The 25,035-nt window shown below is 43.2% G+C and overlaps 1 protein-coding gene across 3 annotated transcripts in view; it reads right to left on the bottom strand.

The window, feature by feature from the left end:
* Window positions 1–25,035, bottom strand: part of LOC146789683 (uncharacterized) — a 678,567-nt gene that overhangs the window by 428,256 nt on the left and 225,276 nt on the right. For all 3 annotated transcript variants that reach the window (XM_085631999.1, XM_085631998.1, XM_085632000.1), the window contains exons 2-3: window positions 19,418–19,468; window positions 16,414–16,464 (exon numbers count right to left, since the gene is read on the bottom strand). In XM_085631999.1, coding sequence (XP_085488125.1) covers window positions 16,414–16,464; window positions 19,418–19,460 — 94 coding nt within the window. In that variant the 5' untranslated portion in view covers window positions 19,461–19,468. The remainder of the gene's footprint in view (window positions 1–16,413; window positions 16,465–19,417; window positions 19,469–25,035) is intronic.

Genomic DNA, 25,035 nt, shown 5'->3' with positions numbered 1-25,035 from the left:
CTAGCTTCCACTCCGTCGCAATTGCGCAGCGTTACCAATAGAGTGCAAAATAGGAATAATATCAGGAGGCTCTCATCGAACTTCAGCCAAATTCACACAGATTTCCAGCCCTTCAATAAAAACATAAATCCTCAGAGTAGAAAGTGCCAAAAATTACATCACCTGTCTTCCAGTAGCATATATCTTTGGAATCTCTGCCAGAAGTAAAACGAGTCACTCAAGGATGAAGGTAAAAATAAATAAAAAAAGAAAAAAAAAACACTGAGCAATAACAAAAATAAATCCAGATCCATATGAGACTCATCTGCTTGTAAATACTGTGTCTTCTCAGTAAAATTCCATCAGTGCCACAAGAAATTGAAAACTGCAAAGTCGTTATGTGCCCATAGTAACCAAAAAAAAAAAAAAAAAATTACCATAATGCGCCTCTCATGAGCATCAAAACAGGCTGGGAAGGCTCAGCGTGTAAACAGGGAGCCGAGACAGAAGCATTCCACTCGAGCGCGTTGCCTCACGAACGCACTGGTACGGAGACAAAATGGCGGACGCGCTGAGGCGTCTAGAAAATGCAATAAAGAAGAGGCATTTTCTACTTAAAAGATGTTCCCCCAGGCCTCACCCGGCGCAGCACACATTCCGGTCTTGAGGACTGCCATCAAATTTGAAAACGGAGCCGAAATGCCGCCGAAAAGCAACTCAGCTCGTCTCGGTGCGGCGGAGCTCCGCAGTCAGGCTGCCATCCGAGTCGGCGTCCAAGCCACGCCCCTACATTTTAAATTCTGAAATTGCGCCTTTTCCAGAATAAGGGCTCAAACTATACTGCCTACCCGTATCAATGACATGTCAGTCCTACACTACACCGTGTAGTCCTATCTGATGTAACATTCCCTATACACTAATTTACACACACATAATTGTCTCTGTGCAATGTGTGTGTGGTGTAAAGTGCTCTGACAACTTACACTGGTCTGAGTGGTGCTATAGGACTAAATGAATCTGAGAGACAGTGGTCATGGAGACTTAGGGGGCACTGTTCAAGGGTGCTAGTGAGGGAATCTGTGGCAGAGGTGGTCATTGGGGGGGAGCCAACAGACATTGTCGCGCAGGGCACCACCAGTGCTAAAGCCGGCCCTGGGTGGGGGAAGGGCTAGTGGAAACACTGCTGTTGCTTTTGTTACAGGGGACTGATATTGCAGTGCTGCTGCAAAACCGGCCCCCAGTAACAAAAATGGCCCCACCGGTCCAAAACAGGCTCCAACCCTTCCGCCCCACAGGGAAAATGCCCGGTGGCCACTACGGCCAGTCCGGCCCTGGCTTACCCCCTTTGGGTTTCACCATATTGTCTGACACTAAGTCACAAAGTAGCGGTAAGCACTATTAGCTGTGGTCGGATGCATCTTTTGATCTCCCTAAGAAGGTGCTGTCGACCACCTAACAGTCTGGGACATGCAGTGGGCCCCCGGGACTGCAAGGTATCTGGGTGCACCACATGCGTTCTCAGAGCAAGACAATTAGGAGAGGGGGCAGGGACGGCCGCTGCCCAGTGTCATTCCAACGTGGATTAGGCCTTGTAATGTGTGGACTCAGGCTTTGCTGGCAGGACCCCCCAGTTCCATGCATAGCCCCGTCTAGGTGTACAGTATTCGGACCATTCCGCTGAGGAGATGCACCCACTGTCCGGAAGGTGGGCATGAAGCATTCAGTGGTACCCCACCTTTCTAGGGTGGCTCAGATTATGACCTCTCACATGTTGTACTGGGCCTGTTGCTTCCGGATGGGGTAGAGGGATATCGCAGGTGGAAGAAAGCTGTATCAGCATTGCAGCACAACGGTGGTCAGTCCCAGCTGTGCACACCCTCTTTACCGAGCCAAACAATGCGCGTCTTGATTGTGGCACTCTGGGGGGGTTGGGGGAGTTCCTGATGAGGGTTTCTGCTTTAATTATGCCTTTTTTTTTTTTTGCATATTTATATAGCGCAAACTCGACCCGAAGGAGCGCTTTACATGAGCACCGTATTTACATTACACATTCAGGCACGGGGAGATTAAGTGATTTGCCCAGAATCACAGGATATGGACGTGACCCCGAGGCTCGAACCCTGGTTTCCAGCACCAAAGTCGGCAGTCTAGCCGACGGACCACATCCTCTCTCCTATTACCATTACCTCTACCATGCTTAGTATCCAACGTTATGAGGTGTCACAGGCCCCAGATCTCTGTTCATGTTCATGGTGGGTGGAGTCTAGCCCTTCAGGCTTTGCAGGTGGGCAACGGGTCGCAGCAGCATTTCGTTCGGACAGTGAGGACCCTAATGTCTTCAGTTTGGCCAGCGGTGTCCCCGGCCATTCACCAGGCCTCCACTGCCCTGAGGCACAGGACTGGCCCTTAGGCAGTGGAGGAGCGCTCCAGGGCTGTGGCAAGCAGGATTCCCATCTCCCGTGGCCGCACTTGCTCCGACTCCTCATCACAGCAGCCAACCCTGTGAGCACCTCAGAAATGGCTGGAAGGGGTGCTGGTAAGTGTCATCACCACCAGGTGCCAGTGGGAGGGTCAGAAGCTGTGGAGAATGCAGTGTGTTGGGGCAGCTCGCCAGAGCTCAAATATGAGCCACCGTCTCGGCCGCCATCTTGCCTTCTCTGGCACTACCTAAGATGAACTCTCCCGTCCCTCAAACTGTGTCAGTAATCCCCCCCCCCTGTGTATAACAGTTAAATACTACAATGACGCCTTACATGCTCACTTCTTTCATATCTCCAGGTCCCCCCTTTCCCCCACCTCTATTACATTTTAAGACTGCTGTTTAAGATGATGTTTACTTGTATTCATATTATATGATAACGATTGCAATACTGTACAACGCGTTCTAATATTACTCGGTGACAAAGCGCTACAGAAATATACTGTAAATAAATAGGCACCTTATTCCTTAAATTCTCATTCTGTGACTTCCATGGGGAACTTTCTGAAATCCATTAGGATAGGAGTAAACAACTGTGTCACAGACATGAACGTCTGAAAGGCAATCCTTTTGTGTCTTGTGTGTAAACAATGTGACAGACCGGTATTCCCTAAAGGCAAAACAGCCTGGCAGAAACTAGTAAGGACAGCCACCATAGAGGGTTTTAAATTTAACATAAAATTCCAATAGAGCAATCAAAGGCATGCCTGCAAGCTAACCGCAGTTGCTCAACCTGTCACACTGAAGATTTTCAGAGGTACACCTCAATGCACGGTTTAGGCAGCATTGTGCTTAATGGACATTTCTCATCGAGTCTGTTCTTTGGTTTCTAGTGTTCTTTCTCTAGGCAACAGACATCTTGGAGTTCACTCTGTCTCTTGTCTTGTGGTGGGCACCCCCAGAATCTCTAGAAATTCCAAATGCCCAGATCACGTTGGCAGCATCCCTCCAATGCCTTAGTCTATAAATCTATGGGACATTACGTCAGCCAGAAGATTCACTCCCTCTGCACATTTGAGCCGGTGAGGCTGCCATCAGGTGCTCCAGCCCCATCGCATCGATACATTCTGGGGCACTGTGTACCTAACCGACAAGGTCAACAACCCCCCCATTTACACCTGGAACAATACTGTCTGCAGTCCCTTTCGCCCAACTACGAACACTACTGCCCAACTACTGCTGGTACTGTTCATCATCTCCTGCTGACCAGATCTTTTAAGAATATGCATTTTTGATCCTCAATATGAAACTGTGAACAGGAGCTGGATCTGCCCATGCCTCATGACACTGCTGCTCCCAGCCTGGCCTTCCACTGCCAACCTTTCAATGTCAGTCCGACCTCCTCTTGCTCTGAGCCCCGGTACTGTCGTCCACCATACTGGCTGCGATTAGGCCCCAACTTCCCCCATGCACAGGGCCGGCTCCAGCGCTGGTGGCGCTCAGTGCAACAGTCTTTTTTGGCGCCCTCCATGTCCTCCTTCTCCGTAAATTTCCTCACTACCACTCTCCAACAGTTCCCTTCATCTCTCCATAGCGTCTCTCTGATATACATTTTTTTTTATAGCGCTACTCATAGTTCTCTCACGCTCAGTTCGGTCTGTATGGTACATGTTCTTTGCAGCAGGCACAGTAACCATCTGCGGTACTGTATGTTGAGTCAAAACTACCACTAAACACAATTCTCGACTTGCACCAGCAGGAACATTACTCACCAGAGTTATCTTTACATTTTTATTGTTGCCTGAAAACTGCTGGACTTAGAAGGAAGTTCACCTGCTTTTAAACCCATGAGCTATTTGTAAACATAGCGCTCCCCACCAAATGCAGCGCCAGGTGTGGCTGCACCAGTTGCACCGTCCTAAAGCCAGCCCTGCCCATACATTGGCTATGCTCTATTCATCTGGTACCAAATTACTCACCTAACTCCTCAGACTTCTTGCTTCCACATCCACTGAGCACTGCTAGCAGCAGTGTGCACCTCACACAGATGACTAGAACTTAATTTCCAAGGTCAAGTTGCTATCCACCTGGGTGGTGTTTGCCCACCTTTAGTCGTGCAGGTTATCTCTTAGACAATCTCTTCTGATAAGTCCTTCATGGGCCATTGGCTCCTAGAAAGGACTCCGCCATTGGCTGCTAGAAACGACTGCATTTCACAATCGCTCCACTGTGTTAGTGCAATCCACACCTTCAAGGAAACAACAGGCAGTTCCCATGTCAAAATCAAAAACAGGCCCCTCCGAGATAGTCTCTAAATACTTTAGATTTGAACCGATGCACCCCCACAGGCATCCACATTTTTAGAAACAGAAATATGATTACACAAACGGGGCACAGGTCCAGTGTGAGGAGCCTGAGTGACAGAATACCCATATCTCCTGTTCTGTAAACAAAGATGTACCAATATTACCAAGAAGACATACCTGTGGGTGTCACAGCACAACAGGGTTCATTTACGCCAAAATGTAATCCCCCAGTCTACGCATGCTCAACTCTACTGTTTAGTCACTCTTTAAACAATTTTTCCGGGGAAAATGCAAATTGTGAATCAATAAGCCATCAATCAAATGCGCCGAAAAAATGTCTATGTCCGGAAACTGCTCACTGCGGGTGAGATGACCAGGTGACCGGGCTGACAGGCCTTGAATACTCTAATGTGACTTACTCGAATCTGAAGCCATGAACGACCAATTTGATTCGTTTCTAGAAGCAAATCAGCTCCTTGACACTTCACAGTACGGTTTTAGAGTAAACCGGGGTACTAAATCGGCCCTGGTGGCAGCCACCAAAGAATTAGGAATGGTAGTGGATAAAAGTGGGAAGGTGGTTTTGATTCTATTAAATTTATCTGCCACGTTCACCACGGTTCACCGCTCACGCCTTGTTAATTGGCGTCAGTTGCTCGGCTTTGACAAGTCAGCACTGGCCTTGCTGAGCTTATTCTTAAATGGTCGACAACAGACCGTGGAGCAGCGAGATTCCAACTCAGACCCTTTTTCACTCCCCTGTGGGGGGCTTCAGGGGTCCTCCCTCAGCCCCACGCTTTTCAATGCCTATGTCACTCCTCTGATAAAGCTCATTCACAGTTATGCCTTCGCTGTTTTTTCATACGTCGATGACATGCAAATTGTGCTGGCCACGTCATCTGACGTTGAAAAGAAAGCTCTGCATTTCTGCTGATGCATGTGTCACACAGCCAAGTGGATGCAGGAAAACTGCCTGAAGCTAAAATCAGATAAAACTGAGGGTCTGCTCTTTGGGATCACGCCTCTTTTTAGAACACATCATGGTGGCCATCTGATCTTGATCCCCTTTTGGTTCCAGTTCAAAAAGCCAGAAATGTGGGCGCTATTTTTATACCAAATTATGTTTCTTGGAGCAAATTAACAAAATTACATCCTCCTGCTTTTTCCTGCTTAGGCCGCTAAAGAAGATTTTCCCCTTCATTCCAGTGGAGCTACAAAAAACAGTGACACTGGTCATCTCAAGGATAGACGACTGCAATGCTCTGTACCTTGAAACACAAAGGCATCTGGTGAAAAACTCCAATCTTTGCAAAATGCAGCTGCCAGACTCATTCTGAAAAGTCCCTAAATTTGCCCCTATCACTCAGGCGTTGCAAGGGCTACACTGGCTTCCACTGAGGGACAGGGTCAAGTTTAAGGCACTGTGTCTTGTTCATAAGGCCCTGCATCGGACTGGGCCAGAATATTTCAAACAATCTTCTCATGGCACTCTCCTAATCGAATCCTCAGATCCAGTTCAGTCAGACTGGCAGCTGTTCACAGAATAAATAAAGCTAGGTGGGGCGGGAGAACCTTCGGCGCAGGTGAACTTTGGAACTCCTTGCCTTTAATTTTGAGATCTCAGTTCAATCTGCTGCTGTTTAGAAAACAGTTAAAAACATGGCTCCTCGCTAAATCAGTCAGGTAAGCTCTATCAGGCACATGCATCAACTATTTATGCGAGCGCAAATGGTGCGATTCGCAAAAATCGGCCGCTTGCGCCCGCAAAAGGGCATTTGCGATGCATCAAGTTTCAAGGCACTCGCAGTTTGAGAATTCGCAATTAATTGCGATTTCTCAAATTGCGGTTGCATTTAAGGAATCGCAATTTGCGATTCCTTAAATGCAATGCAAGAACCATTTTAAAATAGCAATTTCGCTACTAGGTGGCGCAAATTACCATGAAGTTGAACTTGATGGTAATTTGCAAAAACTTTGAAAAATGCACTAAAGTGCATTTTTCAAAGTTGTAGGTCACACACACACATGCCCTTGGGGCATGTGTGTGTGCAACATGTGTGCACAGAGCAATTTCAGGGGTGCAAACGGGTGTCCTTTGGACGCCCTTGCACCCTTGAAATTGCATGCGCAATTTGCGAGTACCTATTTGTACTCGCAAATTGCGCTTGCAATCTCCCATTCATTCCTAAGGGCCTGTAGGCCCATGAGAAGAAATGTGAAGGCATTCCTTAATTGCGACTCGCAATTTGCGAGTCACAATTAAGAAATGTTTAGGAATCGCTATTTTAATAGCGATTCCTACATGCATAGGCTTTTGAGAGTCCTTAATTGCAATTCCTTAATCATCGCAATTAAGGACTCACAAAAGCTTTCCTTGATGCATGTGCCTGTATGATTCCAGTTTTCTCTACTGACATCTGCCGTCTAACCGTTACCGCTAAGACACATTTGGGTAATTGCGCGCTTTATAAAATAATTTAAATTTACATTACATTTGTGCCTGGGAGAACTCCCGTTGTTTGAGGTGCATTTTATTTTGCTTTTCAAAAACAAAACAAAACTTTTGAGATTTGTTTCTGAAAAGTGAAATAGAATGGCAAGAGCGCCGCAACAACAAGGCAGCTGATTCGACATTCAGCTTTGACAAGTGTCTCCCCCGTCATAGTGCAGGATACACTTTTGGAAAAGAGATCCCTCACCAAGTAGACATGGATTTCTAAAAGTGGGGGGGGGCATCCTCTGGAGCATGGAGGCCCGACGCGATCCCTAGCACAGTATATGTTGAGCTCCAAATGAGCCCTTAAAGGGCATATTTGGCACGTGCTTGATTTCTGGGGATAAACATATAATAAGAGCCAAAATGTAATAGAAAAAGCGAGACAGCCAAACCTCCTCACACCAGGCATGAAATACAGTCACATATATATCAACATATTTCTTCAGACTAATTTACTCATTTCTGAAGCTGCACATTTTAGACAATGGATGTCTGTACGGGAAAAGTGGGAAATTGCCCCAGGGCCCCCACCTTTCAAGGAGTTCCTGGGAAAGTGAAGTCTTTCTACCTTTTACTTTTGTCTATTTCTGTATTTCAACCTCCAAGGTGTGCTTCAATCTTTTTAGGCCTCATGGGGCTTGAAGTAGCAGAAAATGGGTAATACAATTCAAAGATGCTTCAAGCAGTGGCTTCCAAAATGTTTCTTGCCTGTGGTCCCACAAATCCTTAAGACAGCGCTGCTGCACAGGAATGAAAAAGTATGTGGTTATTTTTAGAAGTGTCGTCTCTCCTGCATCTATAGACAACAAACGAAAAACATTATTTTCCCTTAAATGTGGACTTAACTCCAAATCCGAGAATTTCTCGCTAAATGAATTATTGTAATGTGTCAGGCACCGTGTACCTTATACTTGACATCAGCAGGCCTACATTCGTTTTAGTTTCCATGGCTCAGCCCAATTGTGGTATCAATGAATCACTGCAACGGTGACTTAGCGGCAGTGGCTTTTAGAAAAGAATGAAACAGCTTTCTCTAAACATAGAAACCAAATCACCCGTCAATCCAGACATTTGCAGCTGAGGTCTACACAGCGGTCAGCGAGGAAGGGCAGAATAAGCCAAGAAAGGAAAGGAGATGGAAGGGAGGTGAAGGGATGGAAGGGATGAAGTAAGGTTGGGAATGAGGGACGGAGGAATTGAAACAAAGGTAAGGACTGAGCGAGAAAAGGAAGAAGTGAATGGGGTAATAAAGAAAGCAAGGAAGGAACGACAGCTACGCGCAATAATTCATTTATTTTTTTAAAGCACAGCCATCTTGTGTTCCGCACACTTCAAAGCGTTTGCTTACTGTTGTTTTCTCAAACATGGTAAGATGTTTTAACATTTGCGGGTCATCTGTCATTCGGACAACACTATGCCCACTGATTAAATGTATTATTCCAGACAGTTTACCCTTTCATTTAACATTAGCAGGTCCAAATTAGCTTTCATTTCCACGGCCCAACCTAATTGTGGTATGAATGAATCACTGTAATGGAGACATAGATGCAATTGCTCTTAGAGCATAATGAAATAAGAGACTCTAAACATAGAACCAAAACATCCTGCCAGGCTAGACGTGTAGAGCCCAGGCCCAGGCAGCAGAGGGTGAGGAAGAAACCAAGGGCGAAGGAGGGAAGGATAGATTGCTATATGCAAAATTGAATTAAATTCTTGCACATTCTATTGAGCCATTTATGTAAAGAGTTGTGTAACACTCTAATTTTTCCTCCCTGAAACAAATCGACAGACTTTGCAAGACTTTCGCCACCGCGAAGGCACACAAAGTGATGCAAGCAGTGCAAAATCTTGAAAGGGTTCTTACTTTCCAGTGCAAAACCATTTATGTTTTGAAAAAATGACCAAAGTGCTTTGTCCAGCTCTGAAGCACTTTGTATCATGGGGGCATCACAGGAGCGTTCCTTGGAAATTCCACTGTAAGTGCCCATGTGTTTGGAGGCAAAGCCTTATTTATTAAAACTGTCAGATTAGGCTTTGCTTAAAAAAACAAGGCCTCCTTGAAGGAGGTGCAAAGTTGGAGAAATATATTTTCTTCAAACACACCCCACATTGCATGTCTCCTGCATTGTACAGCACCCATCCAAAGTGTGATTTTTTTTTAAAGTTGTCTAAGCATTGGACTTTATACTGGAAGTGTTGCAGTCCAACACAAAACATGTGCTAGACATCAGGAATACACCTTTGCACCAATGTGCCTGGCAAAGCTGTGCACAAAGGGGCTGGGCAGCCTGCTTGTGTGCCAACGCAGGGCAAAGAAGCAGCAGATGCCAATATATAGCAAATATGGCTCTGCACTCTCTCTACCCAAGTACAAGTCAGTGCAGCAGCTTTAGTTCCTGCACTGCATTGTGCTATATTTTAGCAAATCTGCCCCTTCGATTTCATTAGTAAAGTTGACTAGCATGTTATTTGTGTCAGATCTATCTAAATTATGTTAATGACTTTGCTTGTTAACTCTCAGAATAATACATTCCCCTTGTACATATTCATCTTGACTATTATTAAATTCTGCCTGGATTTTACTCACTTTGAGTTGAAGAGCCCAGCTCTAATTGCAGTACTCCAGACTTATATCAATCCCGCCCTGTATTTCCTACTGGTTGCTAGGAGACTGTGTGTAGTGTTATTGTGGTGCAGAGTTAAGCTAACTGCTTGGGTTGAAGGCAGAACTTTGATTAATTATGAGCTTGTTCGTTTAGCTGTTTTTTCACTGGGTCAAGATATTTTACTGCTCCATTGTATAAGAACATGACCATGAGGTTGGGTGTTAGCCCTATTACTAGGGGACATATTTATCTATTTTCTCTAAACTCTTAAAAGCACCACCTACCTTTCTCAAGTCTGCCCCACAATTCTGTCTGTGAATAAAAGCACAATCCGTCCTAATACACCTTCCCATTTTACAACCCTATTCCTGGTAACATGTAGAAAGTCAGATTTCCATTAGGTGCAATTAACGATCTAGCACACTTCAATTCAATTCAAAACTTTATTCGGCAGCATTGTGGCAGCCATAAAAGTTATTCCCAAACAGAAAAAGATAAAAGATTTTACACCGTAACAATTTAAATTAAGATTTGACCAACACATAAAATGCCTCAGCTAGAAAGATAAAATATCTCATACAGTACCAAGTTACAGCAGCATATGTCATCAGTACATCGAAGTTAGTGCCCGCGTGGCAGCCTTTAAAAATGTGCCCACATTAAAAGACCTTTAATCATTATATAAACACAATAAGAATCTAAAATCGGGTCTGCATTGATTTAGGCCATAACAGTACTTTGTTAAAATAGGAGTCAAAACAACTTGGAAAATTGAGAGTAACATTTACAGAAAAAGATCAAATGAAGCATAGTCTGTTTAGAAACATCATCACACGGATACAGATATGGAATCATGAAGCTGTGTATAGCCCAGTGGAAAGCATAACAGGTACTTAACAGTGCCTGATCTAAAATGAAATAAGAGTGAACATTCTCATCTGCTGTGAGCAGTCCATAGATAATTAGTGAAGTTATCAGTGTCATATAAATCCAAATATCTTATGACCTTTGGACATGTCTAGAGACTCCTGAGCCCCTTGGGACTCCTCGAGCTGGAAAAAAGCCTCTGTCACGCTCCTTTTGCTAGTGAAACAAAGATGGAGGGATCCTGGAAAAAGTATTCCATCCCGATAAGACTATAAATGGTCCTAACATAACTAATCCAAGGGATTTGCCATCCTTTATCCAGGGAGAGGCAATCCAGCATTATGCCTCTTGTTAGGGTGGACTCACAGTTTTTCCATATTGATAACCATCAAGTCTTTCAGGTATCGCAGCCCCAGTTCTTTATGAATGATGTAATTGGCGGCAGAGTTGAAGAGTGCAAGCAGTCTCCTTAGAAATCTGTTGTCTTCTTGCTAGATTACTTTACAGTTGGAAATGCCCCATAACTCTGCATCGTACATAGCAATTGGATGGCACTAGGATTTATACATGTTTAGCAATATATCTAGGAATCCACCACCCAGGGGTTGGGGAAGAGAGCATAGGGACCCGCTGGCTGAAGAAAATGTTGTTGTACAATGAGAGATGTTGAAAGACTATGACCCTTGGGAGGAGAAGTAAATACCCCGATAAGGGAAGGAACTTGTAGTGGTCAGAGCGTTGTAGCCAATTAACAGGGTTGATAGGGGCTTGCACTTAGGGCCACAAGACATGACTTAGGACTTGGCAAAATTGGTTCGCAGGTAGAGGGAGGCCATGAAGTTGGTAAAAGTGTGTACTAGGAGAAGCAGTGCCCTAGGTGTACGTGCTATGAGCACTGCGTCATCCGCATACAAGAGGGCTGGGAGTGGGTTGCCCTTGATTACTGGGACGTCCTAGGTTGTGTTTAAGAGTGAGGGATGGAGATCATTCACACACAAAATTAATAAAAGAGGGGCTAACACACATCCCTGTCAGACGCCACGCTGAATTTTTAATTTCTCCTGTGACTTTTCCTTGTTAACTAATGTAGACTCTAGTCTTTGTTCCCTCTTGCAAACAGGCCCAAAAATGGACCGAAACAGTGTCAAGCCCATAAGAAATAAGAATGGGCCATAATTTCCCTCTATTTACACAGTTGAATGCCAAAGCCAGATCCATGAATGCTAGGTAAAGCGGAGATTTTTAGCCACTCTATAATTTACCTAGCACCAGGTCAAAATTAAGGCATTGCTCGATGGTCCCTAGTTTACGCCTAAAGCCGTACTGACAGCTATCGAGTATAGTTTGTGGTCCATCCATCAGTAATTTTATCATATGTAACCGGTCCAGTATTTTAACTGTGCTGCCCAGGGGGGAAATTGGCCTGTAGCATGCAAGAGTTGGGTGGTCCCCCTTTTTGAATATGAGGACAATGACAGATGAGCTCCATGAGGCGGGTAGGGTAATATGTGCAAGACCATTGGAGATAACCATGAGGAACGGGGCACAAAAGGATACATTATGTTTTATTAAATTGATGGGGCACCCTCAGGACCCGGTGTCTTGTCACCCGAGCTCTGATGGATTGCAGCCTTCGACCTCCGGCAGAGTTGTGTAAAAACGTGCCACTCACATTTGGTCAACTTGAAAAGTGCCTCCTAGATGAGGGGCAGCATAAATTCCCTTAAAATGTTCCTCCCAATTGCTAATGGCGATACGGCAAGAAATCGTGGTAGACGGCCTGAAACTGGATTCGAGTTTGGTAACAGTAGACCAAAATGTCGTACAGCAGCCCTGTTTGGATGCTTGGAAGACTGTATCCCTGCAAGAGCTTACAACTTCCTGACGGAGTGTTGTTATGTCTTTTTTGTATTGCTTATGCAGATTACACACCAAATAATGATCTCTTGGCTTTGTAGTTAATGCAAGGTGAAGATCCCCATTAGCTTTACAGCATGTGGTGTTCAACCACCTCGAAATATTAGGGGAGGATTTAACTGGTTTTAAAAAACCCCTCTTAATTTTTTGACATAAATTAACGAAAGCCTCCATACTTGATCACAAGTACACACCTTTGATAAGCCTTTCCCAGTCATAGATTGCTACCACACAACATGAATATTTTGCAGAAGGTGTACTATAACCTATCACATAACAGCAGAGACATTCGCCGGAAACATTTTCAACAGTTAATGAAATGCAGTCAAAACGGCTTCCTTGCATGCCCTTATTGATACCTCATAGCATGGCCAGTTCCTGTCGTTATAAAGGAAATGGTAAATCATTTAATTGGTGTAAAATATGAATGGCATAGACTATAACATTACATTATTTTAAAGTTAGATCCAGCTTTAGCTGAATGCGACCAGGAACAGAAAAACCTTAAATTTACTTCCTCTAACCCTATACCATCACATGTCCTATATTTTTTCAGAATCTCAGAATCATGTATCGTTAGCGTGTTAACCATTTATTGAAACTATTCTTCATTTACATTTCCCATCAAATAATCTACTAAGTCATTATTAAAATCCAATCTTGCTTATCTTCAACACAATTGCAAGGCATAAGTATTTTTAAAAAACACATTATTTCTGTCTGTGAAGCATGTTCCTCCTGCATTTCCAAGAAATTCTTCACCTACTGCTCGTTTGATACTTTCTGTACTATTGTGTCCCCTGCCTTTAATAATCTATTGATTTTATTTTCAAAAGATTAGGGTCTTTATTAGGTCCATTCCATACAATAATCTGCATTTCGAGCGCCAAATCTTGTTTGTGGTTATCACCAATTATGAAACAGGTCAATCAAAATTGTGAAACATTTAAAAAAAACAAAAAAACAATTGTGGATCCTAAAATGTGAAATGGAATCTCCAGCAAGTATGCACAGTGGGAAGTAGTTGAGGTCTATAAAAAAACTATGCAGACACATGACACCTGCAGCAATTTAATACATCTCGAAGGTGCCAACATGTTTTCATACTAATCCTAGATAGATCTCCAACCCAAACAAAGTAAACTATCATATAGATGTCATGTTAAGCCCAGTCGTCTTGAAAAGTACAAGGATCTGTGAGAAGTAGGCATTTCATAAAATTATTTCTGGCTTTGAAGTGTTGCTTTTATAGCCAGGCACAGCCTTATGGGATTTATCTTATTTGCTTTGAGACACATAGCTATGTTTTTTTGCAAGAAGCCTATTTTTAGATGCTTATGGGATTTGGGAGCCGTCTAGCCCGTCTTGTCTGCTATTCGTGGTTGTCACGACCCAATAAATATGGGAAATAAAAATAGAGATAAATGGCACGCTAGCCACGCCCCTGTTCTTTTTCAAATTCCACAGATAGTACCTAATTATACAACATTTTTGAACTGCTTCAATATACATTGAGCAATTGTAACTGCTGGATTGGGTTGGGAAGCTTATCTTTCTTTAAGTTTGTCATAAAAAATTCAAGTTCACCAGTTCAAGTGCCTTTCCTGCCTCTTATCACAGCCAGCCAAAGCCCAGCATCTCCACCAAAATACAGACTATTTAATTAAATATATAATGCATATTGGTGGGACTCTCTCAGTCTGACAACATTTCCAGTTTGGAAAATCACTCACTGATGAACCTGGCTGATGACTCTCCAGTATAGATAGCAGTGAAACGAATGAAAATCCAAACTAAGAAAAAATCATCAAAATGCCTCTGGACATGGTATGAGTGCTAAGTCTAGCCTGGAAAAAACACAACAGCTACTGCCCATTTTCCAAAAATTAAGAATTAGCATTTCCCTGGCATGGTATGTAATTTAGAAAACAAGGGCCAGATTTATCTAGGTTTCGTGTCGCCCTTGTGCCACGCCAGAGGGCGCAAGGGTGACGCAAAACCTAAGTGAGATTTATGAAGCCACACAAGGCTACATGTGAGTGGCCTGCATGGCTTGATAAATTTGGAGTAACGCAAGGCAGCGCAAATCCCTGCCTTGTGTTACTCTGCTCCAGGGAGGCGTTCCATGGCTGGAGCGTTGCTGTTCCCATGCATCCACCCATGGATTGTGGCGCATTCCCTGATTTACCATTAGTGGTAGACATGGAAATGAATCAAAATTCTACGCTTTCCTAGGTGAGGCATAACAAGGAGAAATATCTTTATTTCTTCTTGTGTTTTCCTCTTTCTACATGTGCTCCATTCTGAAGCACATGAAGAAAGAGGAAAATGCCCCTGAGGATTGTTTTTGTGCAGGAAGGTGTTCCCTTCCTGCAAAGAAACAATCCTGCCTACAACGCAGGCACCATTGCACTATGACACAAGGATGCCTGCATTGCTGCTAGGGTAATTGTCTGCCAGCACAGGCATAGGACAGGAATGGGCCAGATCTTGATAGATATGGTGCCTTCCTGCCCTTCCTCTTTCACTCAGTGTAGAGCTGCATTGCAAGAATGTTTGATAATAATGGCCCCAGGTATCCAAATGCTTTACTTCAATGATGCACCATCCACGGACCCTCATCAATTAACCTGTAATAAATAATAGAATGGGCGGCCATGCCCTTATACAGCCAAGTCGGCACTTTACCAATCTTATTTATCTCCCCGTAGGCATGTTGCTGGCAAGTCAGAGATACAAAGGGCCATATGCATGAACACATTTTCCCATAGACACAGAATGGGCAAAACCCTTTGATGCATCTGGCCCAAAATTACCTTGAAATATCTCTATAACAGCACTCTACCGTTTCTTGGAGTCGTTCCCTACCCTATAGTTCTTTTCTTAATAACATCTAATAATTTTGTATTGCAGCTTTCTCACTTTACTCCTAAAATCTCTTCATTCAACAGTTTTCACTTTATTCTTCCTACCAAAATAAGAAATTACAACTCTACCTAATTTGGCTTTAGTATTCTGTCATACAGCTAATTCAGGAGCTCAACCACAAATAACTTGAAAATCTCTCCCACATTCTATCTAACAAAATCTCGACATTTATATCCACTAATAAGAACTCATCCATACCTCAGAATGTATTTCCAATCATTGTGTGAGTCTAAAGATTGTTTGAAAATTTCTCAGAATCAAGAGTTGAAAGTTGGTGTTCCTCATCACTTCATATACTTGTGGGGATAGGGGTAGGTCTTAGGCAAAAATGAATTCTTTCAAACAGCTTACATTTGCAGGCTCCTGTTGAATAGCAGAAGTATTTCGACGAAATCATGGCATCATCTTGTCAATTAATGTTCATTCCTTCATTTGCTATGGAAGATCTGAAATGTCCATGGGAACAGACTAAACATACTATTTGTTATTTGACACTCCCTTGTGTTGTCTTTTCTTAACCACAGAGTACTGTAGTAAAAACGCGGTCGCCTACTCTATATGTGAGAGGATGAGAAGTCAAACGCAATGGGATATAGAAATAAATATATCCCGCCGTTGTTAAAAATGTATTTACTTTATAGTGAACACAACCTCATTAAAATATGGCGCATATCATAGCTGTCAAAATGTTTCTACCAAAGCCCTCTTGTGCCTGGTGCTTATCAAGAAACGTTGGTGTTACTTTCACCTGTACTGTAGTAAGTAGATATTTAGAGACCTTTGATTTCTAAATTATGAGAATCTCGAATGTTTGATAAAATATCAGAAAAATATCAGGTTCTTGCAAACAGTTGTTAATGGGTGTTGGAGGTTGGGTCCCTGGGATACACTTACCTGGCCCGTTGCATGTTCTCCTTCGACTGGATTCCCGCAACGTAATAAGACCTGGAGAAGAAACAGAGAAACACTGAAACTCATACTACAGTCACACCAATAGTTAAAGGTGACTGTCTCTTTAAACAGGGAGGAGGGGTCCCAAGTGAGGAGAGCCAATCATGCGGACACTGGTGGGAGAAAAGTAAGTACCAGGGGACATAATTGCAGAGTTTTGTGGGGAAACAGAACGTGGGAGGAGGGTATGGGAGGAAACACTGAGCACGGGGTGGTGTTGGTGACGGATGGCTGAGCCACACTAATGCTTCCCTGACTTTTCTAAGATCACCTTGAATGTACTGCACTACATATTCCAGAAGGCACTGGGGTATTGCCCAGCTATCAGGAACGGATTCCTCAGTACTGTTAAAGGAACAGAAGGGGCCATTAATATAGAGGCCTTTTATCCCATGACACTAATGAGTCCCTGTTAGACCTGGCATCCTTGGCATGGTTTTCCCTGTCGTTTAGCCTCTGCCTCCAGTATTTTTGCTGTGTGCTGGATTTCTTTTTTGCTGGTTTAGATGCTTTGGGCACCTTGCCACTACTGATCAGTGCCAAAGATCAGGTGCTTCCTATGTAAATTGTGTTTATGGATTGCTGTTTCGATGATTGGCTTATTTGATTTACTAGTAAGTTCACCGTACTGTGTGTGCCCAGGGCCTGTAAATCAAATGCTGCTAGTGGGCCTGCAGCACCGATTGTGCCACCCACACAAGCAGCCTTTCAAAGGGTTCTCAGACCTGCCACTGTAGTGTTAGCACACAGTTTTACACTGCCATGTAGACCTGGCGAGGGCCACTTGCCAGGCCCTAACCTTCCCTTTTCTTACGTTAGTCACCCCTAAGGTAGGCCCAAGGTACCCCCATGGGCAGGATGCAGTGTATGTGAAAGGTAAGACTTGTACTGGGTGTGTGACATCATGCCCTGATAGTGAAATACTGTGTATTTCGTTTTGCACTATTGCTAGGCTATGTGTCTCATAGGATAGCATAGAAGATGCTTTGTAACATCTTACAAGTATAACTTCCCATGGGGACAAGATAGTAAGATAGAATTTAGGTTCTCTGAACTCAGAATTTAATAACACATCTTTTAGTAAAGATGGTTTTGAACTTGTGGGTTTGAAAATGTCACTTTTAGAAAGTAGGCATTTTCTTGCTTAGCCACCCTGTGTGCCTCTCCTGAGTTGTGGATTGACTGTCTGGTTTTGGAGTGACAGGGGTTGGGGATGCACATTCACTTCAGACAGCCACTAGGGGTTTGAGGTGTGTCTTGCCTTCCATGGATGACTCAGAGCTGAGTTGAATACACCTGGACTGCATTTAGAGTAGTGGGAGGAGATTGCCTTGTACCTGAATGGGCCCTGTCTCCTATGCGCAATGCTGTGTCCACCTCCTGCCATTTAAGCTGGACCAGAGAGGAGAGAACTGGTTTGGACAGAGCCGAGAAGCTTTTTGCCATCAGAGAACAAAAGAAAATGTGTATAAATCTTGGCCCAGACCCCAGATCTTTAGATTACTTCTGGACTAAAGAGGAACCTCTGCCAAAGAGAAAAGCTGGGAAAGCTGAAGAAGTACTGCCCCTGTGCTGTGTACCGTTGGCCTGCAGTGGCTGTTCCTGCCAAGGAGAGGACAAAGACTGAACTGTGCGGTGTATCCTGCTTGAAGAAGATCTCCAAGAGCTTGGTGCAGAGCTTGCCTCCTGTTCTGAAGTCTCAGGGACACAAAGACTTAATTTCCTCTGTCCTCCTGCACCTGGAACTGTTGTTTCAGCTGCCACAGAGGGAAATAGCAACACGGACACCGGCAAATGACTCCGTGACCTGCAACAAAGCTGTGTGCACTGCTCATTAAGTGCACGGTGCACCGCACCGCCCGACTTGCACCGCAGCCCTGATGCCTGTTGATGCCACACTGTACTGACTCTGATGCCGTTGCAGACACCGCTGCCTGCACTGGAGCCGAGGGCCCCGCTCTTGATGCTCACGACTAACCGCCCTGACTCACACCGCAGCCCCGTCCTCACCGATGCCAGTGCCTCAGCCTCACAGAGCCGATACCTGATGTGCGTGACCTCCAGAATCCATCGACCTCACATCGTCGTAAGGAAACAACACCTCGATGCCACTGCGACCTCATCTCCCCAGCAACTGTAAGGAACCAGACGCCTCACCTCTCTTGCATCGCATTAAGGAACAAACACTTCACCTCCCCTGTGGTCTTAAGGAACTGACACCGACAGCGCCAATGAAGCATAACCACCCCAATGCCGTACACCGTCTTTGTTTTCGTTTGCCAAGGTACTGTTCTTTGGGGTCCATGTGACTCCGGGCCGGACACAGCACATCTTGCGGAGGGCGCCGTACTTTGGGATTTTCATCTGTCACGATGTCGTAATAGCCCCAGGAGGAGCTATTTGTTGCTATAAGCTTTATTTTTGTGAATAATCTATTTTTGGTGATATCTTAATATATGTAAGGTGGATTTTTGTCGTTTTGGTCTTGTTGTGTTTAGATAGAGATTTCCTATTTTTCAAAACAGGTTTTCACCGTGTTACTGCATGTGTGCACAAATTCTTTACACACTGCCTCAGAGATAAGCCTGTCTGCTCGTGCCAAGCTACCAAGAGGATGAGCAGGGGTTGTTTAAGGGCATAACTCCCTTACTCGGACTAGAAGCAAAGATCCCTACTTGGATAAAGGTGCAAACCATTGCCAACTAGAGACCCCGATTTCTAACAGTTTCATATTGCCTCCCTTTATCTAAGAGAGAGAAACGGAAAGAGAAAGAAAGGATTATTTTGGAAAAGGATAAACAGAGAAGAGATCGGCTACTCTTTTCAGACTTAGAGCTCTGTACTTTTCTCCTTTCTTTTGATTCTATTTTGGCACCCCATCCTATTTTTACCTATAAAGCAGAGGGTGGAGGAAAAGTACTAATTTATCCCATGAATAGTTACTTACCGCTCCTTTCTTTTGCCTGAGAATCCGGAGAGTCTGCCTTCATCCAAAGACCTAGAGGAAAAGAAAAAGAAGAAGAGAAAGAAGACTTAATGAAGTCCTCAAAGAAGTCCTTATATCCACATGTATATGTTTCAATTTGCAATATAAATCAAAATAAAGACACCAATGCTGAACATATCAAGCCTCCTAACTTTTACATCATCCCAGTCTTTTACAATGGGATATTAATTATTTCTTGATATTATAGAGCTAAATACCATTAACATTCCAGTAGTACCCTCGTGTTAGGATCGGTTTGAAGTGGCAGCAGGTCTTTGAATGCAAACTAGCTTGAAACACATGGACCAAGATATCTTACACTGGGAGAACTTATTGGTTGAAGGGATTTTGGGATGCACATGAGCTTGGAGATGTTCTTTAAGAGAGAAACTTGAGGGTGTGTGGCCACAGCGAGAATCTATGGGGATGTGTCCTTGTCAATCTCTGAGTGCCCCCAGGCCTCATAGCCAGATGCAGGAGGCATTCTAGCGCTTGGGTGTGCTGCAGGAATGGACTCAGTTGCCCACTAAAATTGCTACAAGGCTCCTGAAGAGGCCTCCCCTCCAGGCCCAGGCTGAGCACACCAATATGGCAGCTGCTTCAGCAGTTCCCACAGCCTACAAGGAGGGTTGAGGGCACACTTTTGTTTGAGGGGATGATCAAAGCCAGTAGATTGGAGTCTGGAGGGAGAGCTCAGGACTGTGATTGCTACTGGTGGTCTTGGCATGTCCATTCTTTGTGATCCTAAGGCCTGGTAACACCAGAAGGAGCCGTCCCAGCCAGCGCCTTGCTCATGAATCACTGCCGAGGTGAGTAGCCCTACAATCAGACCCAGGATCTGTGGCTTGTGCGAGGTGGACCCATGGGAGGCCCCAGCCTGGGTCCTTAGTTGTCACCTTTAACCCTGTGGGTTAGCCTATGGCTGTCCCTCTCTCACTCATTGGAAAAAGAAAAAGAAAACACAATTAAAATCCCACATCAATTTAGAAAACTATAGTAAAATATAATAGACTATTTGACACCAAAACAACACAATTACAATTAGTAGAACAGGAGATATGCAATTTCAAAGATTTCGAGTAAGTAAATCACTTGCGGTTATCTGTTTGTGTGAGACCAGGTGAAAGTCACCAGTTTAGACTGACCGCGATGGAGTACTGTTAGACCTGGCACCATTGGCGTGAGTCTCCCTTCCTTTTTTCGCTGTGTCTCCTCTGTTTTTGCTGGTTATAGATGCTCTGGGCGCTTTGCCACTGCCATTCAGTGCCACAGCGCGAATGCTCCCTTTGTAAAGATGACATGTGAATTGGTACCTCCATGATTGGCTTATTCGGTTTACCTGTTAGTCCCTAGTAGCGTGGCCCGTGTGTGCCCAGGGCTGGTAAACCGAATGCTGCTGGTGGGCCTGCAGCACTGGTTTGTGCCACCCACAGAAGCAGCTTGTAAAGTGTGTCTCAGACCTGCCACTGCAGTGTCTGCGTGCAGTCCAGAACTACCATCTTGGCTGTGAAGTGCACCCACTTCCCAGCCCCTAAAACCTTCCCTTGGCATCCTGTAAGGCCCCCTTATGATAGGGTGCATGGTATGTGTAAGGTAGGACATGCCCTGATGTGTGTAGCATGTCCTAGTAGTGAATTACACCCAATTTCGTTTTTCACTACTGTAAGGCTACCTGTTCTCCATAGGCCAGAATGGGAGGTCTGGGCTATTACATTCTATAGTCCTAACTCACCCACAGAACATGGTAGAAAAACGAATTTAATATGCCTGAGCTCAGAATATTAAAATACACCTTTTAGTGAAGGTTATTTTTATATCCTGTGTTTGAAACTACCACTTTTAGAGTATAGGTACTTTCTTGCCTAAGCCTTCCAGTTGCTCTGCTATTATGTGTATTGGCTGTCTGGTTTTAGAGGGACAGGGCAGGCTGAGTCAGACCTGGGATGAATAGAGCGACCTGCCTGGGTGTGAGGGGAGGGGTAGCTCCTGCACTTGAATAGGGCTGTGCCTGGCAAGGTGAATGCTGGCTCCACCTCCCACTGTGCGTCTGAGGCAGACCCCCTCTTTCTGAAAGGAAGGATGCAGCCTGATCAACAAAGTGCTCCAGGGCTGGGCAGAACTGGTTCTGGCTGGGTTCAGAGACTTGGGACACCTAAGAACAAAGACTTTGGGGGTATAAATATTAGTGCACAAACCCCTACAATTGGTATAGCTCCTGGATAACAAGAAGAACCTCTGTCCGTGTGGCTACAGGAATCTGCAAGAGAAGGACTGTCCTTGTGCCTTGTGTGCTGTTTCTGGGACTGGCCTGCAGCTGCTACTACTGGACTTCAAGGAGAGGAAAAGAACTTTGATTGGACTTTTATTTTTGCTACAGCAATCACCCAAGGGCTAGAAGAGAGCTAGCCTCCTGCTGGAGTCTCAGGCACATCAGACTCCACCACCAGCCTCCTGTTTCCTCCCAGCGAGGATTACTATCTGCAGGTGAGGCTCCTGTGTGTTCCAGGGCCTCTATTTCTACTGCTGAGAAGAGAGCGCTGAAAATCGTCGCTAACCCCCATTAGCGAGCCGCTGCAGCTGGTGATAAAGTAAAGGAACCTTCAAGGGATTTTCTAAATGTCTTGATTTTTGTGATTTCAAACAATAAATTGTATATAGGTTGATTAAATTCCTATACGTTTTTAATTATAATTACTTCTTATTCTTATTTAGGAAGCTTAGTTTACAGATTAGAAATTAGAATGATGTGAACAAATCACCACAATAAGGCATTAGTCGCATAGAGCAGAACAAAAGGAAGAAAACGAATGGGTGTATATGTAAAAATAAGTTTATATTCAAAATTCAAATAAGGGTACTCGTAATAACAACAATTGATGATATAGTGAAAGGGAAAACAATCAATTATTCATGCCTTCACATTCCAATTAATCAAACACTTTTTCCAAAGGTATTAAATTAATATGCTGGAAAACAGTGTGACTGTCGACGTTTCGGTCTTTTATAGATTTCTTAACAAGACCATCTTCAGGACAATGCGATTAAAAATCGACCCCTAGTGAAAAATAAAAACATTGTTTTACATCATGCAAAGTAAACACCCATCGTAAACAAATATACAAAAAAATTTTTTGTCCATCAATTACACTTGGCATATCTATATAATCGATATACATTTATGTCGCATTCATTGGGACGACAATAATTTTAAGGAATTCAATTCTAAATATGAAAAAACCAATATGTACAAGGTTACACAAGTCAGCTAATTCTTTGTTCCAATAAAAGGGCATTCTTGGATAAAGATATATATACATCCAGACTTTTTATGTACGGTATATCTTTGTCTCTGGTAGTAGTTGGATATATATATTATTTATTTTAGATTGATCTTGTTTTATAAGAGTCCAAAAGTTACAAGTCCAAACTATTTGAAAAGACACATTATGACATAAAGATATATATTCAACCAAACTCTAAGTTTTCGTACGATATATCTTTATCAGAGGTAGTAGTAATTGGACATACATGTTGTTTTAGTCCGACTATATTGTAGACCTTATTTTGTGGAAGTCTAGAGTTGTAAACCAAGACTACCGGGAAGAAAACACTTAATGAGTAATGTTTAGTTTGTTAGCCTCGTTTTAATCTGACAACAATATTAGTATAAAATTGTAATCCAGATGTACTCTTAAAAACGAGTAACGAAGTTAGCTTTACAGGAATCTATGTGAAGCCTGAATGAATACCTTAAAGTTCTTCGTGTAAATCGTATTTGACCAATAAGATGGTGGTCTTGACCGGTCCACAATTTTCTATATATTATTCGAATCTGGTATAGGGAGACATAGGTGAAATCAATTACATTCACATCAATTCGAAATATTAAAGCGTAGTTTGAATATGTGGTAACTATTAGTCAAAGGAACCACACCATGTTATGTAGACTTTTATGCAAAAATTGGCAGTGTCGATATTTAAAATGATTAGTCAGACGATACATTGTTTTTTGTTGAGGAAGAACGGTAATTTAGAAGAGGTTTAGAAGAGGATGAAGCAAGCGTCATACATGTAAGACAACTATGTCTTAAGAGTTGTTTCAGCTACGTTCAACATTTTGTTATTATTTTTAGTTTAATAAAGCGCATGGGTCTCTTTGGAGTTTTTTAGCGTCATAGGTTTTAATCCAGACGTACCTTGAAAAGCTGGACAAATTTATTTCTTCAAGTTTCCATACTCAGTTTAAAAGCCGTGAGTGGTTAGAAAAACCCAGCAATCAGTCATGGGACATCTGTGCTAATAAGTCTCTATGGTTGGGCTCTGTAAGGTAAGAACGAGCGTTTTAGCCAGCGATTATTTGAATCAGGAACTGAATCAAGAACTGGTTGGGGTTTAGGTATAAGTAGGGACAGGGGTTGGCGCGCATATCAAACATACCTTTGGTTTGTAGAAAAACATGCAGCGTGCTGTCATCTCGTTCGCAAGCGGACACAGCCGTTCGATCGTCGGAGTTATTTATGCTCATTAGAAAGTGAAAAAGGACTCACGTAAAGGTGACTCAAACTGAATGGAAATTATTGGCCGCCATCTTTGAAAGGAGTATGGCTTATAGCGAGGGGACTTACGTAAAGGTGACTCAAACTAAATGGATATTTTTGGCCGCCATCTTTGAGAGGAGTATGGCTTGTAGCGAGGGTTAAAATATGATAGCTCTAATTCATCTGGATTTACGATATATTTATCCTGTGTATAGTTATATGTATAGTGAGTCAAAGACAGATGTTGATTCTGGTGATTTAAATCCTGCCTATACAAATCTATATTGCATCATGATAATTAACTTGATAGTAAAACTCGAAAAGACATGTATATATCAGAACTTATATGGAAGGACAAATTGGCCTGCCTATACAAATCTATGTATTATTGCATTATGCATATTGTTCAATCAATTCACACATTTTGATACTATATGGTGGTACTTATGAAATCACCAATTGCTATACTGATCACACTTATAAATGAAAATTTGCAGTGTCAAAAAGACATCAGAGAAAGATTAAACATTAAATTTCAAAAGTGTGTAATGAAGCAAAAAGAAAAGTAAACATATATATAGAAATCTTAATTCAGAATCAAATGGATCATTTAGGAAAGGTAATTAAAAGGGACTAGGTATCCCGATATAAGAGTCAGTTTAAGTGAGACTGTATTAGTTGGATAGCAAACAGTCTGTAATGTGATATTCAGTAAAAAACTAACTGGTTCTTTTTAGACAAATGTTTAGATGAGGCATGCTAGAGTATGCCATTCTGTTGCGGAGTTTAGGCCGCGATTAACTACATCAGTTAGGCAGATAAGTTTACCTTCTCTCGTGGTTAACAGTATGTCAACATTGTTTTGTCTTTTAGTTGGTTTAACTACTGCCAAAACCCACCATCGCATATCTTTTTCAGTATGACCCTGTCTGAGATAGTGGTCTACTAAAGGGGCATTTTCTGTAGAGCACCGAATGCGTGATTGGTGTTGAAGAATTCTTTTTTTAATTGGTTGGGTGGTTTTGCCAATATAATGTAAAT

The sequence above is a fragment of the Triturus cristatus genome, chromosome 10 (assembly GCF_964204655.1).
Source record: "Triturus cristatus chromosome 10, aTriCri1.1, whole genome shotgun sequence".
Lineage (NCBI taxonomy): Eukaryota > Metazoa > Chordata > Amphibia > Caudata > Salamandridae > Triturus > Triturus cristatus.
Note: the sequence above shows the minus strand (reverse complement) of the source record. Positions and strands in the feature narration are given on the sequence as shown.